Source organism: Epinephelus lanceolatus, chromosome 1 (assembly GCF_041903045.1).
Source record: "Epinephelus lanceolatus isolate andai-2023 chromosome 1, ASM4190304v1, whole genome shotgun sequence".
Lineage (NCBI taxonomy): Eukaryota > Metazoa > Chordata > Actinopteri > Perciformes > Serranidae > Epinephelus > Epinephelus lanceolatus.
Window position 1 is genome coordinate 52109051 of NC_135734.1, and position 16298 is coordinate 52125348.

Below are 16298 nucleotides of genomic sequence, written 5' to 3' on the forward strand. Positions count from 1 at the left end.
GTCCTGCTTCCATGGTTGCCCCTCATTCGGGTCTTATCTTCATGGCCATCCTCAAGACGGTTCCCATCTTTATCCCCTTTATCCACCGGAGGTGTTCCCTCTGCATTGCTGACTTCTGGGCATTCCTCCAGAGCAATCCTACACTGCTAACCCCAATCAAAATGGAACACTTTACAGATTAAAGCGTCATCATAGCTGAGCACCTGCATGATATTTTATCAGGTGAATTGGAGTTATATTCTTCTGTACTCTACAGACGAAATAACATCAAACCTGTTAATCAGTAACTTTTAGAGATATTGATAGTTGTTCTTTTGAACTTTGGAATGAGACACACACTTGTGTTACAGGTGAAGCAACAGCAATAGACAAAGCAGAAAACAGTTTGTGATACTTCCTCACTCTCCACAAGAGAGACACAGACTGACGATGAGATTCACCTTCACACCAAACTAACAACTTCCTCTGAGTGAGTTCAGCTACAGGAGAGAAAAGTGGAAACTCCAACACTGCTGCTTCAACCTGCTGACACTCCACACACTGAAGGTGAGTTTGACTAAAAACACCACTCAAAGTCAAAGTAAATTTCAGTGAAGTTAGTAGAGGAGGGAGGGGAGCCATGACTGACTGTACTTTCTGTCTGCTGTGTTTTCAGCTTCACTCAGAGACTAAATGGCTTCCAGATCAGAGGAGGATCTCTGCTGTCCGGTCTGTCAGGACGTCTTTAGACATCCTGTTCTTCTGTCATGTAGCCACAGCTTCTGTAAAGACTGTCTGAAGAGCTGGTGGAAAGAGAAACAAACACAGGAGTGTCCAGTTTGTAAGAGAAGATCTTCAAGAGAACCACCTTTAAACCTGGCGTTAAAGAACCTGTGTGAGGCCTTCTTACAGGAGAGAGATCAGAGAGCTTCAGAGGCTCTCTGCAGTCTGCACTCTGAGAAACTCAGACTCTTCTGTCTGGACCATCAGCAGCCAGTGTGTGTCGTCTGCAGAGATTCAGAAAAACACACCAAGCACAGATTCAGACCCGTTGATGAAGCTGCACGACAACACAAGAAGGAACTTGAGGAAACTCTGGAGCCCTTAAAGGAGAAGTTAAAGGTTTGTGAACAAGTTAAAGTGGAGTGTGAACAAACAGCAGAACACATGAGGGTCCAGGCCCGACGCACAGAGAGGCAGATTAAGGAGCAGTTTAAGAAGCTTCACCAGTTTCTAGAAGAGGAAGAGGAGGCCAGGATGGCTGCGCTGAGGGAGGAAGAGGAGCAGAAGAGTCAGATGATGAAGGAGAAGATGGAGGCTCTGAGCAGAGAGATAGCAGCTCTTTCAGACACAGTCAGAGCCACAGAGGACGAGCTGAGAGCTGAAGACGTCTCATTCCTGCTCAACTACAAGGCTGCAGTGGACAGAGTCCAGCAGCGCCCCCTGCTGGATGATCCACAGCTGCTCTCAGGAGCTCTGATAGACGAGGCCAAACACCTGGGCAACCTGACCTTCAACATCTGGAACAAGATGAAGGACATGGTCTCCTACACTCCTGTGATCCTGGATCCAAACACTGCTAGTCCATATCTCATCCTGTCTGAAGATCTGACCAGTGTGAGAGGAGCAGAGGAGAAACAGCAGCTTCCTGATAATCCAGAGAGGTTTGATCACCACTGGTCTTCTCGCGCCTCTGAGGGCTTTAACTCAGGGACTCACAGCTGGGATGTCGAGGTTGGAGACAGTACAGGGTGGGGCCTGGGTGTGTTAGCAGAGTCGGTCCAGGGGAGGGGACACATGCGGTCTAAATTATGGGGAATACGGATCTTTAACGGTGAATACTCAGCATGGTCACCACCGGATTTATCAATTGATCTTCATCATCAGAAGAAGCTCCAGAGGATCAGAGTGAATCTGGACTGGAACACAGGAAAGCTGTCGTTCTCTGATCCTGACACTAACACACACATACACACCTTCACACACACTTTCACTGAGAGACTGTTTCCATACATTAGCTGTTTGGATAAAGTGAAGATATTACCACTGAAGATCTCTGTGACAGGTAAACTGAGCAGTTAGAGATGAAGAGGATGATTATATCCATGATGTTGTTTATTTCTTTAAAGTAAAAGTCACTGAATTGAATCCACTGAGCTGCACCTGTCCCCCTGCTGTCTTATTATTCCAAAGATATGTTTATTTTGTTTCAGTCATTGTTTTTATTTTATTTTTGTTGTTATTAATTTCAACAATCTGATTTTGTTTCTGTATTCTGAAATTTCAAATGTTAAATTATGTCATTTCATAACTGATTGTCACTGCTCCGTCTCTCATTTCAAGAGTTTTGAAATGAAATGTTCACTGATGCAGAAGAACATGAACATGAGCATGTAAACAAGACAAAATATAGGTGTATTAAATATGCATTACGTAAATAAAGGGAAGAAACATTAATGATAATAATGATAATTAGAAAAAACCTTAGTCTACATACAGGACTTCCTTAACCCCTTCTATTCCCTTCTCCATTACCCTTGTCTCACTCATAAACTCACACAGTAAGTATGAGTTTATGAGTTAGGTACATAGTACAACTCAGGAACTGTACTTTGTGCAACCTGTGATATGAGAGGCCGTCAGATTGTGATTTTCATGGGAGTCTGACTCATAAGTCAGTCTTTAGATGCTTTGCTTAACTAAAGACTGATGACTTTCTCCCTGATTTTGTGTTTAGATGGGCGGATACAATTTCAGAGTTTAAAAAAACTCCCTACGTTGCAGAACCAACAGTAAATCCACAGGGCGGTACAAAATGGCTCAAGTTGCTGTAAGTCCTTTATTTCCACAATCTTGTGGACTGAGCACACATTTGATAAAATGTAGTTACATCTCTCGGTATCCAACAGCTTTTTTTGTTGTAATGATACAGTAGGGGAGGAATTTTTGTTGGGCAATGGAGTTTTTTAATGCTTCAGATACACCCTGAATGATTAGTATGGGTTCTTGTTCCAGTGAAACATTAATAATTTCTGAGATGCTGTTAAAGACATTGGACCAAAAAGATGAAACCTTAGGGCACAAGACAAAGCTGTGAGAAAGGATTGGCTCTGAGGTCTGACATTTATCACAAGCTGGTGACGTATTTGGATATATGTTGTGTATTTTGGCCTTGGAATAGTGGAGTCTGAGTAGTGTTTTAAATTGTATAAGACAGTGTCTGGCGTTGTATGAGCATTTGTGTATGTGTTCAAGACTTTTTTGGCATTGTAAAAAAGTATTTCTATATATTTTGTAAATTATGTATGACAGGATTACGATAGTAGATTGATTTATCAACTGAAGTGGGAGCTATGAGTATAGCACCAATAGAGAAGGGTGTAGATGTTTCTTACCTATCCTATGTGATTTGTAATACCACAAGAAAGGAATTATTATGGAGTCTCATCTCTTAAAGAATGACTTTGTCAGAAAAATAGGGATATTTTGCCTTAGATATAATATTTGAGATAAAAAAAAGATCATCTTAGAGATCTTTGAGATCACTCTGCCAACTAGGGAGATGAGAAGAGTTTTACTTTTTAATGTGTCTATTAGGGAGTAGAAGTTGGCCTGCAGTTGGCATTTTTTTGTTGCTGTCTTAAATGGAAATTGTTCAAAAGCTTTTAGAAAGGTCAAATTGACTGGCAACAATATACTTTAATTCCAATTAATACTGTATCCTGAAAATGTACCAAAAAAATCAATTTTCTCTAAAACAGCTGATATAGTAGTTTGCAGTTTTGTTATATATAGAAGAACATCATCTGCATATCATGATATGTTGTTTGTTTTTTCTTTTGTATCATAGCCACAGATGTGCAGGTCTCATCGAATACTCTGGGCAGGTGGCTCTTTGATAGAGGGCAGCTTTGTCTTGTTCCTCTAAGTGTAAAGGGAGGCTAAGTGTCAGATTTGTAAGATTATGTGCTTTTGGATTCTTATAGAGAAGTTTGATCCATGCTAGAAAGTTAAGTCCAAGATTGAATCTCAGTAGGACTTCAAATAAATATGACCATTCAATCTGATCGACTGTTTTTTCAGCATCAAGCCCAAGTATGACTAGGTCCTTATTTCCTTTCCTTTTTGTCTATATAATATTAAAAAAGATGTCTTCAAGTAAAGAATTTCTGTTGGGTATGAAGCCTGTTTGATCCATATGCACCAATTGGTTTAATAAAGGGTTTGTTCTATTGGCTAAGGTTTTAGCAAACAACTTTCCGTCTACATTCAGTGGAGAGATCAGGCGATATGAGCCTATCTCTTGCACATCTTTACCTTTTTTGGAAAACACGGTAATTACTGCTTCTGTTAAGGTTGGTGGGACAGTGCCTCTAACTGGGCTTTTGTTTACATTCTATGTAAGTATGGCAATAGAATTTTATTGAATTTCTTGTACAGTTCATTCGAAATCCCATGCAGGCCTGGTGTTTTTTTTTTGTTTTGTTTTTTTCACTTTTCAAATACATAATGGGTTTTTGAATCTCTATAATACTGAGTTCAGAAGTGAGGTCTTTACATTCTTCTTCACTTATTTTAGCATGATTACATTTATCTAGAAATTTATTCATAACTGAAGGTTCTATGGTGCACTTAGGTGTGTACAGATTACCTATCATTTATGTCCTTGGGTTTGGTCAATATAGTTCCATTGTTACTTTTAATCTTATTTATCATTCTATCACTCTCTACTTTCCTAAGTTGCCGTGCTAGTAATTTGTGTAGTATTTTTTTTCAAAGTATTTTTGTTTGTTGAATAGAAATGCTTTGCTTATTTTTGTTGAAAGTATTTGATTGTATTGATATTTCAAAATTGTTATTTTCCTGTGTAAGTCAAGTTTGGAGATAAAAAGGTGCTTGCATCAGATATTGAGTGACATGTAATATTACCTGTAAACATAAAATCAAATTCAGGGAGTTGCTTCAGATATTGAGTAATAAGTGATGTAAAGGGTTAATTCGAGGTACTACAAATGCTTTTTAATTCATTAACTTAAAAAAGGGTCCCCTCCTCCGCCCTGAGGCAACACGCCTTGATTTATATTGCAACTATAGGTTAGTCTAGAGTGTGTGTATTTGAAGTAGCCTAGTTGAAATGGTACTCCGCTTATATACAAGGCATAATAATGGTATTTTGATTTAATGTTAATTTGTATTTTTAATTGGATGTTAAGAATCAATTTTGATCATAATGGGAAGAGTATGTGTCAATCGCGCTTAACATATCAAAGTATAAGACCTCGTATAAGAAAAGCATTAAGTTTCCTCCAAAATAACATAATGAGACTATTTTACAACTAGAGAGAGTCCGCCTTATCAAATCCACCCTCTTTGGCCAGATAAATACGAGCGCACTAGGCGCGGCTCGCTCTCTTGTTACTCTCTTTGTTACTCTCTTGCTTCTTGTATTTTCCATCCTCTTGTAATTTCTGCTTTTTGTATTCTTGCTCTTTTGTTGCGCTCTTCTTTACTTTAGTCTCTTGCTTTAATGTTTGCGTACACTCTTTTGTTTTTACTTTATCTACTTGTTCATGCGTAACTCTTTTGTGCTCACGGTCAAAGTTATTTTAAACTTTTAAATTTTGCTTACTCAGTTTTCTTTTATCTCCAGTATTCAACATTTTTGCGCATTAATAATAACTTTGACAACAATATCAAAAGGCCAACGATATTGTTTTCACCATAATTATAAGCGAGTAATCATAACAAAGCAGACCAGCACCTGCTGATCGACCTCTTTGCCCCAGATTCATCAGAACCAGTGGCTGCCAACCACTCATCACTGGGGTTCTTGTGCCAAACCCCAAAGACTGCGCAGCGCAAGGGAAACGACGTTCTGGGCCAACTGCAGGACACCGCAGACTCAACCACTCCCACACTGCTGTATGACAGCCGGCTTCATCCTGCTGGAAAGTCCGGGAGCCGCGAAGCAACAGTCCGGGGCCCCAAGAGGAACTTCGCCTTTGATCCCCGCTGCTAAAAGTAGGCAAAGAGCTTCCACTGCTCACCTGGCGCTGTAATGTGCTAACAGTGTCCAAATGAAAAGTGGCTGATCTTTCCATTTCTTGCTATTAGTGTTGCTATTAGTTGCCGATGTTTTGAGATGGATGTTAGCAACTCTCCTCTAGCCGTAGCTATTTCTCCTCTTAAAACCAGGTATACATCCTTAAAATGGCGGTCGATGGCATTTTTTAATTTGGGTCACCTCATTCCGTAGTGCTGTGATGGCAGCTGGCACTGCTCTGTTGGGTGGGTCCTCTTCTTCATTAGCCTCGCCCAGCATCTTCTGGTTGGGCGAGCATGGTGCTTGGTCTGGGCCCTGTTTGCTTTGCTCATTTTTCTTATTTCTAGGCTTTACCATGTCAAATTATGTAGCTTGCGGGTGGACATAGTTGTGTTTTTGTATGTATTAAAGTGTTAATTTGATGGAGCTAAAAGGAAGCGGGTGTTACTCCTCCACTGCCTGAAAGCGCCCTCCTGCACATTTTATTCTTTTACTAGTCCAGATAATAAAGTTTCCGAAAATTAGAATTAATGTTTAATTACATTAAACGTTAACTTAATGTTAAATATATGTTTCACATTATGCAACAGCAACGAGTTGGATGTTTGATGTGACGAGGAAAAGATGATTCTGTCTGATGAATCCTGCTGTTGGTCATTGAGTGTGAAGAGTCACTCTACTTTAGGTGGACGTCTCAGTTTTTAAGGTGGACTTCAAAATAAATTAATAATGACTTGTGCTGTATGTCAGTGTTACCCGATTTTACCCCTTACCTGAAAAATTCTCCAGTGCTCCTTACCTAAAATACCCCATGATACCCCTTATCTAAAATATTTTATGATGCCCTTACCTGAAATATTCTCCAATACACCTTGATTAAAAAAACTCATGGTACCCTTTACATGAGATACTCTGCCGTACCCCGTACTCAAAATACACCACGGTACCCCTTCCTAAAATATTCTACAGTACCCCTTGCCAAAAATACCCCATTGTTCCCCTAACCTGAAATATTCTACAGTATACCTAAAACACCCCATGGTATCCCTAATCCAAAATATTCTATGATGCCCCTTACCTAAAGTATTCTACAGTACCCCTTCCCTAAAATACTCATGGTACCCCTAACCTAAAAAAAATCTACAGTGCCACTCACTTAAAATACCCTATGTTACCCCTAATCTAATATATTTTATGATGCTCCTTACCTAAAATATTCTCCAGCATCCCTTACCTAAGACACCCCATGGTACCCCTTAGTTAAAATACTTCATCTTATCCATTACCTAAAATACCCCATGTTAACCCTTAGAAAAAATATCATAGTACACACTAAGTAAAATATTATAATGCGTATTGGCTCAATCATTGAATAGTACCCCTGCCAAAAAAAATCATAGAACACTAACTAAAATATTCCATGGTACCCTCATAAGATTGCATGGCCCCACTCATATAACATAGTACCTTTACATACAGTAGCCCATGGTACCCCTTACTTACATTATCACATGCTACCCATTCTATGGTATCCTTGACGTGCTAAAGTCCTTTGTGCTCCTTCCTTAAAAAGCTTCATGGGACCCCTTCACCTCCGTATTCAGTGCTGCCTATTTCATGATACCTGTTATGGTACTTAAAATGTTCCATGGTACATGTTACTTTTAATATTTCAGGGCACCTCTTTCATGAAATAGTTTGTTACCCACCATCTTCACCATTCCATGGTAACTGCTTTTCCATAATATGCCATGGTACCCTTTCCTACAATATTACAGTTTACCCCTTCACTGCAGTATGTAGTGATACCTCATTATTACATGCAGCCAGTTCTGTTGCAGCCCTTTTGATACATACTGCCCACTAAATTATATTTTAACTCCTCTACTACATTCAACCTATGAACAAACTACTTTTGAATATAAACATGCTTCTGCAACAACCTGCTGCAAACTCTCAGTCTACATACCCAGCAGTGAATCAGTACTTTGGTATGAGACACACCTGTGTTACAGGTTCAGCAACACCTTTTAGCACAAGGGGTGTGACAAAACTCCACTCCTCACCTGACTCTTCAGAGAGAATGCAGGAAACAGTATGTTGTCCTTCGTCACTGAAGAGAGACACAGACTGAAGGACAGACGATCAGATTCACCTTCAGACCAAACTAACAACTTCCTCTGAGTGAGTTCAGCTAAAACTCCAACACTGCTGCTTCAACCTGCTGACACTCCACACACTGAAGGTGAGTTTGACTAAAAACACCACTCAAAGTCAAAGTAAATTTCAGTGAAGTTAGTAGAGGAGGGAGGGGAGCCATGACTGACTGTACTTTCTGTCTGCTGTGTTTTCAGCTTCACTCAGAGACTAAATGGCTTCCAGATCAGAGGAGGATCTCTGCTGTCCGGTCTGTCAGGACGTCTTTAGACATCCTGTTCTTCTGTCATGTAGCCACAGCTTCTGTAAAGACTGTCTGAAGCGCTGGTGGAAAGACAAACAAACAAAGGAGTGTCCACTTTGTAAGAGAAGATCTTCAAAAGAACCACCTTTAAACCTGGCGTTAAAGAACCTGTGTGAGGCCTTCTTACAGGAGAGAGATCAGAGAGCTTCAGAGGCTCTCTGCAGTCTGCACTCTGAGAAACTCAAACTCTTCTGTCTGGACCATCAGCAGCCAGTTTGTCTCGTCTGCAGAGATTCAGACAAACACACCAAGCACAGATTCAGACCCATTGATGAAGCTGCACGACAACACAAGAAGGAAGTTGAGGAAACTCTGGAACCCTTAAAGGAGAAGTTAAAGGTTTGTGAACAAGTTAAAGTGAAGTGTGAACAAACAGCAGAACACATGAGGGTCCAGGCCCGATGCACAGAGAGGCAGATTAAGGAGCAGTTTAAGAAGATTCACCAGTTTCTAGAAGAGGAAGAGGAGGCCAGGATGGCTGCACTGAGGGAGGAAGAGGAGCAGAAGAGTCAGATGATGAAGGAGAAGATGGAGGCTCTGAGCAGAGAGATAGCAGCTCTTTCAGACACAGTCAGAGCCACAGAGGACGAGCTGAGAGCTGAAGACGTCTCATTCCTGCTCAACTACAAGGCTGCAGTGGACAGAGTCCAGCAGCGCCCCCTGCTGGATGATCCACAGCTGCTCTCAGGAGCTCTGATAGACGAGGCCAAACACCTGGGCAACCTGACCTTCAAAATCTGGAACAAGATGAAGGACATGGTCTCCTACACTCCTGTGATCCTGGATCCAAACACTGCTAGTCCATATCTCATCCTGTCTGAAGATCTGACCAGTGTGAGACGAGCAGAGGAGGAGCAGCAGCTTCCTGATAATCCAGAGAGGTTTGATCAACACTGGTCTGTCCTGGGTTCTGAGGGCTTTAACTCAGGGACTCACAGCTGGGATGTTGAGGTTGGAGACAGTACAGAGTGTTCCCTTGGTGTGTTAGCAGAGTCGGTCCAGAGGAAGGGACGCATACAGTCTGGATTGTGGAGAATAATGTTCTTTAAAAGTAAATACTTTGCATCGTCACCACCAGCTCCACTCACTGTTCTTGAAGTACAGAAGAAGCTCCAGAGGATCAGAGTGAATCTGGACTGGAACAGAGGAAAGCTGTCATTCTATGATACTGATACTAACACACACATACACACCTTCACACGCACTTTCACTGAGAGACTGTTTCCATACATTGGCACTAAAGATGAGCTGAAGATATTACCACTGAAGATCAGTGTGACAGGTAAACTGGGCAGTTAGAGATGAAGAGGATGATTATATTGGTGATGTTTAAGGAAAAGTCACTGAATTTAACTCTTTAAATTCAAGTTTAATGCTGTTTGGACATCATTTACTTATGGCCAAATTTTGAGAAAGGTTGATGCACCTGTTTGGATCTGTGGCGCCCCCCACGGAGCAATTTCAAAATTACTTTGCTTAAGTGGTTCAACATTATTGTTTACTATCAGAAACAGAATCAGAAATACTTTATTGATCGCTGGGGGGAAATTATGATTCACTATGTTACATCCTGCAAGTTTTTGGAAAATTAAACAAACATTTTATGATTTTCAGTCTGATTTGTGATGTCCCATATCCATTTCTTTACATTTTTGGCACCCCCTAGTGGTTGATTTGAATGAAACTTTCAGGGTGTGTTGCTGGTACGTCTTCAGACATTTCCTGCAATTTGTAATAATTGGCCTAATGGTTATAGAGTTAGGTCTGTTTATGTAAAGGACCACTCCCCCTCCAAAATTCATTGTTCAGTGTCTTCAGCAGGCAATTCAATAAATCAAGAAGCTTTTGATACCTTTTGTTAAGCTAGATCCGATAATGATCCACAGAAAGTTTTTTTTACAAATTGGAACTATGATTTAGGAGGAGAAGTCAAAAATGTGTTTTTCAAAAATTTCAAAATGGCAGAAAATGTTACAGTGGGACCTTAATGATGGTTGTGTGTTTTTCGTGGACCTTGTTTGGTTGGACTTGTGTGTCAAATATCAAGTCATTCAGACTTACGGTGTGAGGGGCATGGCCTTTTGTGCCCCCATCTTACCAGTTGGCGTCATATTTCTTCCAATCGTTGGTGAAAATTTCATGTGTTTACAATGCATCACCTCATGGAAATTTGTGAAAACATTTCTGAAGGAAAGAAGAAAAAAAAGAAGTCAAAGCAAAAACAATAGAATTTTAGCCCTGTGGTCTTGAACCCCTTAATATGGCAGTATAAAAAATTGACAAAAAATCTTGTTAATCTAATTCTTACTTAAAAGGTTCTTTAATCTTATGCCAAAATCATTCCACATAAACATAATTTATATGGTGAAAACTTGTTTATAAGAACATCACAAATGTGGGTGGCTGTGGCTCAGGAGATCAGGCAGGTTTTCCAGTGATCACATGGTTGGAGGTTCAGTCCCCAGCTCCACCAATCTGCATATTAAAATGGCGAGACCATGTATCCCACATTGCTCCCCAATGTTGACCTGCTGCCATCATTGTGTGAGTGTGAATGTGTGAGAATGAAAGGAAACAAATGTGAGAAGAAAAAAAAGACAGAGGAAATACTTGTTATAATTGCATTTACTAAATAATGACAGTAAAATTAATGATTAACATGAACACATTATTCCAGTAGAAATCTCTTGTGGTCATTTGGCAATCTCTGCTGGGAGAGTGAAACGATGTTTTTCTGATATGAACTACTGATACCACTTTCACACTATATGTCATGGAAGCTGTTACCTTTAAGATGGCCCATTCCCCAAATCCCTTTTTACCCATTACCTATGATACTGCATCATATGTCCTCCTTTCCTGTGATACTCCAAGATACCTCATGATTACAGAAAGACCAAAGACCATCATTCCCATAATAATCCAGGCTGTCTCTTTCGGGATGTATTCTATGGTTCCTATTCAGATGCTCAAATAAATATGGCACACTGTTTTCTTGTTCCAGTTTCCGCTTTCATTTTTCATTGAAGTGACATTTCAATCACAAGAAGTTTTCCTTCCTAAGGTCTGAGAGCAACAAAGGTATGTACTGAGATAGTTGCTGTTATCCTGTACAGATTGTTGTTACTCAGCACCTGCGAAAAAAATGTACCGCTGCGAGGGTCATAAGGACAGAGGGATGTCGTATGCTGTAAAGCCCTGTGAGGCAAATTGTGATTTGTGATATTGGGCTTTATAAATAAAATTGATTGATTGATTGATGATTACAATTCAACTGTTCCCCTTACCACCTTATCTAAAACACTCCATGGAACGTTACTTAAAACATTCCATCGCACCCCTTAACTTACACACCCAATGGAACTTCTAAGCAAAAATACCCCATGTACCCCTTACCTTAAAATACTCAATTTACCCCTTGCCAAAAAAATCCCTTAGTACCCCTCACTGAAAACACCCCATTTACCCCTTACCTAAAATACCCCATGTTACCTCTTACCTTAAATAGACAACAGTACCCCATGGTAACCCTTATTAAAATATCCCATGGTACCCCTTACCTAAAATACTGAATTTACCTTTTGCATAAAATATCCCATGGTAACCCTTCCTAGAAATGCCCTGTGAAACCCCTTCCCTAAAATACCCCATTGTACCTCTTACTGAAAATTACCCATAGTACCCCTTACCTGAAATACCCCATGGTACCCCTTACCTGAAATATTCAATAAAATCCTTTACCTAGTCACTCAATAAGTAGGTAAGGGGTACCTATTGCCTTGAATATTTCAGGTAAGGGGTACCATGGGGTATTTTAGGGTAAGAGGTAGTGTAGAGTATTTTAGGTAAGGGCTACCATTGACATCTTGAGAAAGGGGTACTGTAGAATATTGTAGGTAATGGGTACCATTTGTTATTTTAGGTAAAGGGTTTTGTTGAGTATTTCAGGTAAGGGGTCCCATGGGGTATTTCAGGTAAGGGGTAGTATGATGTAATTTTGGCAAGGGGTTAATGGGACATGTTATGTAAGGGGTATTGTGGGTAATTTTCAGTAAGAGGTACAATGGAGTACTTTAGGGAAGGGGTTTCACGGGGTATTTCTAGGAAGGGTTACTATGGAATATATTATGCAAAAGGTAAATTGAGTATGGTAGGTAAGGGGTACGATGGAATGTTTTAGGTAAGGAGTAACATGGGGTATTTAAGGTAAGGAGTAATTGGGGTGTTTTCAGTGAGGGGTACTTTCTCAAGATGTCCATGGTAGCCCTTACCTAAAATACTCTACAGTACCTCTTACCCTAAAATACCCCATTGTACTCCTTAGCTAAAACATGAAATAGAACACTAAAATATTCCATGGTACCCTCATAAGATTGCATAGCCCCACTCATATAACATAGTACCTTTACATACAGTAGCCCATGGTACCCCTTACTTACATTATCACATGCTACCCATTCTATGGTATCCTTGACGTGCTAAAGTCCTTTGTGCTCCTTCCTTAAAAAGCTTCATGGGACCCCTTCACCTCCGTATTCAGTGCTGCCTATTTCATGATACCTGTTATGGTACTTGAAATGTTCCATGGTACATGTTACTTTTAATATTTATGGGCACCTCTTTCATTTAAAAGTTTGTTACCCACCATTAGTGATGTGACGTTCGCGAACGAGCCGAGTCTTTGAACCGGCTCTTTGAAGTGAACGAGCCAGTTCCTAATTCACGTTGTGTTGATGACCCCCCTCAGTTAGAAACGAAAGGTAGGAAGCTAACCCACTATCAGCACTTGCTTGTATTGGCAGGCTTGTTGTTTATAAAGGGCGTTGCTATGGCTACACCAAACTTTATATGTGTAGGGTCTATTCTGGGTCCACGTTACAATATCCAGATCATGTGATGTGATAAATCAGCAATGCGATTCGTCGTTGAATCCACTAACACCCGCCCTCCACACACACACACACACACACACACACACACACAGCAACAACCTAAATTATATTTTAACTCCTCCACTACATTCAACCTATGAACAAACTACTTTTGAACATAAACATGCTTCTGCAACAACCTGCTGCAAACTATCAGTCTACATACCCAGCAGTGAATCAGTACTTTGGTATGGGACACACCTGTGTTACAGGTACAGCAACACCTTTTAGCAGAAGGGGTGTGACAAAGCTCCACCCCTCACCTGACACAAAACAGAAAACAGTTTGTTCCCCTTCATCACTGCAGAGAGACACAGACTGAAGGACAGACGATCAGACTCACCTTCAGACCAAACTAACAACTTCCTCTGAGTGAGTTCAGCTAAAACTACAACACTGCTGCTTCAACCTGCTGACACTCCACACACTGAAGGTGAGTTTGACTAAAAACACCACTCAAAGTAAATTTCAGTGAAGTTAGTAGAGGAGGGAGGGGAGCCATGACTGACTGTACTTTCTGTCTGCAGTGTTTTCAGCTTCACTCAGAGACTAAATGGCTTCCAGATCAGAGGAGGATCTCTGCTGTCCGGTCTGTCAGGACATCTTTAGACATCCTGTTGTTCTGTCATGTAGCCACAGCTTCTGTAAAGACTGTCTGAAGAGCTGGTGGAAAGAGAAACAAACACGGGAGTGTCCAGTTTGTAACAGAAGATCTTCAAGGGCTGAACCACCTTTAAACCTGGCGTTAAAGAACCTGTGTGAGGCCTTCTTACAGGAGAGAGATCAGAGAGCTTCAGAGGCTCTCTGCAGTCTGCACTCTGAGAAACTCAAACTCTTCTGTCTGGACCATCAGCAGCCACTGTGTGTCGTCTGCAGAGATTCAGAAAAACACATCAACCACAGATTCAGACCCGTCGATGAAGCTGCACGACAACACAAGAAGGAAGTTGAGGAAACTCTGGAGCCCTTAAAGGAGAAGTTAAAGGTTTGTGAACAAGTTAAAGTGAAGTGTGAACAAACAGCACAACACATGAAGGTCCAGGCCCGACGCACAGAGAGACAGATTAAGGAGCAGTTTAAGAAGCTTCACCAGTTTCTGGAAGAGGAAGAGGAGGCCAGGATGGCTGCACTGAGGGAGGAAGAGGAGCAGAAGAGTCAGATGATGAAGGAGAAGATGGAGGCTCTGAGCAGAGAGATAGCAGCTCTTTCAGACACAGTCAGAGCCACAGAGGACGAGCTGAGAGCTGAAGACGTCTCATTCCTGCTTAACTACAAGGCTGCAGTGGACAGAGTCCAGCAGCGCCCCCTGCTGGATGATCCACAGCTGCTCTCAGGAGCTCTGATAGACAAGGCCAAACACCTGGGCAACCTGACCTTCAACATCTGGAACAAGATGAAGGACATGGTCTCCTACACTCCTGTGATCCTGGATCCAAACACTGCTGGTCCAAAACTCATCCTGTCTGAAGATCTGACCAGTGTGAGACCAGCAGAGGAGGAGCAGCAGCTTCCTGATAATCCAGAGAGGTTTGATAATTACTGGTCTGTCCTGGGCTCTGAGGGCTTTAACTCAGGGACTCACAGCTGGGATGTCGAGGTTGGAGACAGTACACAGTGGATACTGGGTGTGTTAGCAGAGTCTGTCCAGAGGAAGGGACTCATACAGTCTGGATTGTGGAGAATAATGTTCTATAAAGGTGAATACTCAGCACGCTCACTACCAGCTCCACACACTGATCTCATCGTGCAGAAGAAGCTCCAGAGGATCAGAGTGAATCTGGACTGGAACAGAGGAAAGCTGTCGTTCTCTGATCCTGATACTAACACACACATACACACCTTCACACACACTTTCACTGAGAGACTGTTTCCATACATTTACACCACTGATAAACTGAAGGTCTGTGTGACAGTGGAACACAGCAGTTAAAGATGAAGAGGACGATTATATTTTTGATGTTGTTTATTTCTTTACAGGAAAAGTCACTGAATTGATCTCGTTAGGCTGCACCTGTCCTCCTGCTGTTTACTTTGTTTCTGTCATTGTCTCTATTTTCACTTTGTTGTTGTTTATTTTAACAATCTGCTTTTTTTGTTTCAATCAGTACTAGTCCAAATTTTTGTTTCAAAAATCAATGTTTAATTACATTAAATGTTTTAAATGTTAAACATATATTTTAATTTTTTTTAATCATGTGACCATTTTCCTGTTTGATATAATAAAGTCTCGATGATTCTGTCTGTAAAAGTGTTTTCATTCAGTTTCCATCAGTTGAATTCTGCTCTTGGTCATTTAGTCTGAGGAGTCGCTCTATTTAAAATGTCTCAGTCTGGGTTCAGACTTTATATAATGTTGGTCATATAATAACATTAATATAGGCTTTTCCCATCTGTCACTCATAACCTTCACATGTAACCCCTACAATGGATCTACAGTTGAGTCTAAATGCAGTGGTGGAAAAAAGTTTTCGGACACCCTTAAAATTTTACACAATCTCAAATATTATCATGAAATATTTGTGGAAAAATCTTTTTTGTGTTTCAAAAGGTGTGGCTGCATTGGACAGATACAAACAAATACAAATTATATTTTTTTGTTTATTGTTTACAAGAAAAACTAACAAAACTAAATTCTTGACAGTTTCAATATGTCAGTTCTCAACATTGTCGGTATCAAAGTCAACAAATAACAGAGAATGTGTTCAAAACTGAACAAAAAATAAATAAACCATCACATCATCAAATTAATATTTAGTAGTCCTGCCATTGGCACGTCGTAGAGCTCTAATCCTGGCTGGCATGTTCCCCATGAGCCTTTCACACTGTTGAGGGGTAATCTTGCCCCATTCTTCTTGAATTACTGCTTTTAATTCTTCTCAATTCT

At 40.7% G+C, this 16298-nt stretch overlaps 3 protein-coding genes across 4 annotated transcripts; all 3 read left to right on the plus strand.

The window, feature by feature from the left end:
* Positions 1-358: 358 nt before the first annotated feature.
* LOC117256590 (nuclear factor 7, brain-like) lies at positions 359-7568 on the plus strand. The gene is made up of 2 exons (XM_033626093.2): positions 359-546; positions 656-7568. Exon 2 carries the CDS (start codon positions 673-675, stop codon positions 2059-2061), a length of 1389 nt encoding a protein of 462 aa, XP_033481984.2. The 5' UTR covers positions 359-546; positions 656-672; the 3' UTR covers positions 2062-7568.
* Positions 7569-8114: 546 nt separating this feature from the next.
* On the plus strand, positions 8115-11480 carry LOC117256473 (zinc-binding protein A33-like). The gene is made up of 2 exons (XM_033625906.2): positions 8115-8267; positions 8377-11480. Exon 2 carries the CDS (start codon positions 8394-8396, stop codon positions 9780-9782), a length of 1389 nt encoding a protein of 462 aa, XP_033481797.2. The 5' UTR covers positions 8115-8267; positions 8377-8393; the 3' UTR covers positions 9783-11480.
* Positions 11481-12804: 1324 nt separating this feature from the next.
* On the plus strand, positions 12805-15818 carry LOC144464531 (nuclear factor 7, brain-like). Of its 2 annotated transcripts, none has more exons than XM_078171991.1 (2): positions 12805-13847; positions 13942-15818. In XM_078171991.1, the coding sequence occupies exon 2, from the start codon at positions 13968-13970 to the stop codon at positions 15342-15344; it is 1377 nt and encodes a 458-aa protein (XP_078028117.1). In that variant the 5' UTR covers positions 12805-13847; positions 13942-13967; the 3' UTR covers positions 15345-15818. The 2 variants fall into 2 exon arrangements, with proteins under 2 accessions (XP_078028117.1, XP_078028113.1); XM_078171987.1 differs by having other exon boundaries at positions 13951-15818.
* The last annotated feature ends 480 nt before the right edge of the window (positions 15819-16298 follow it).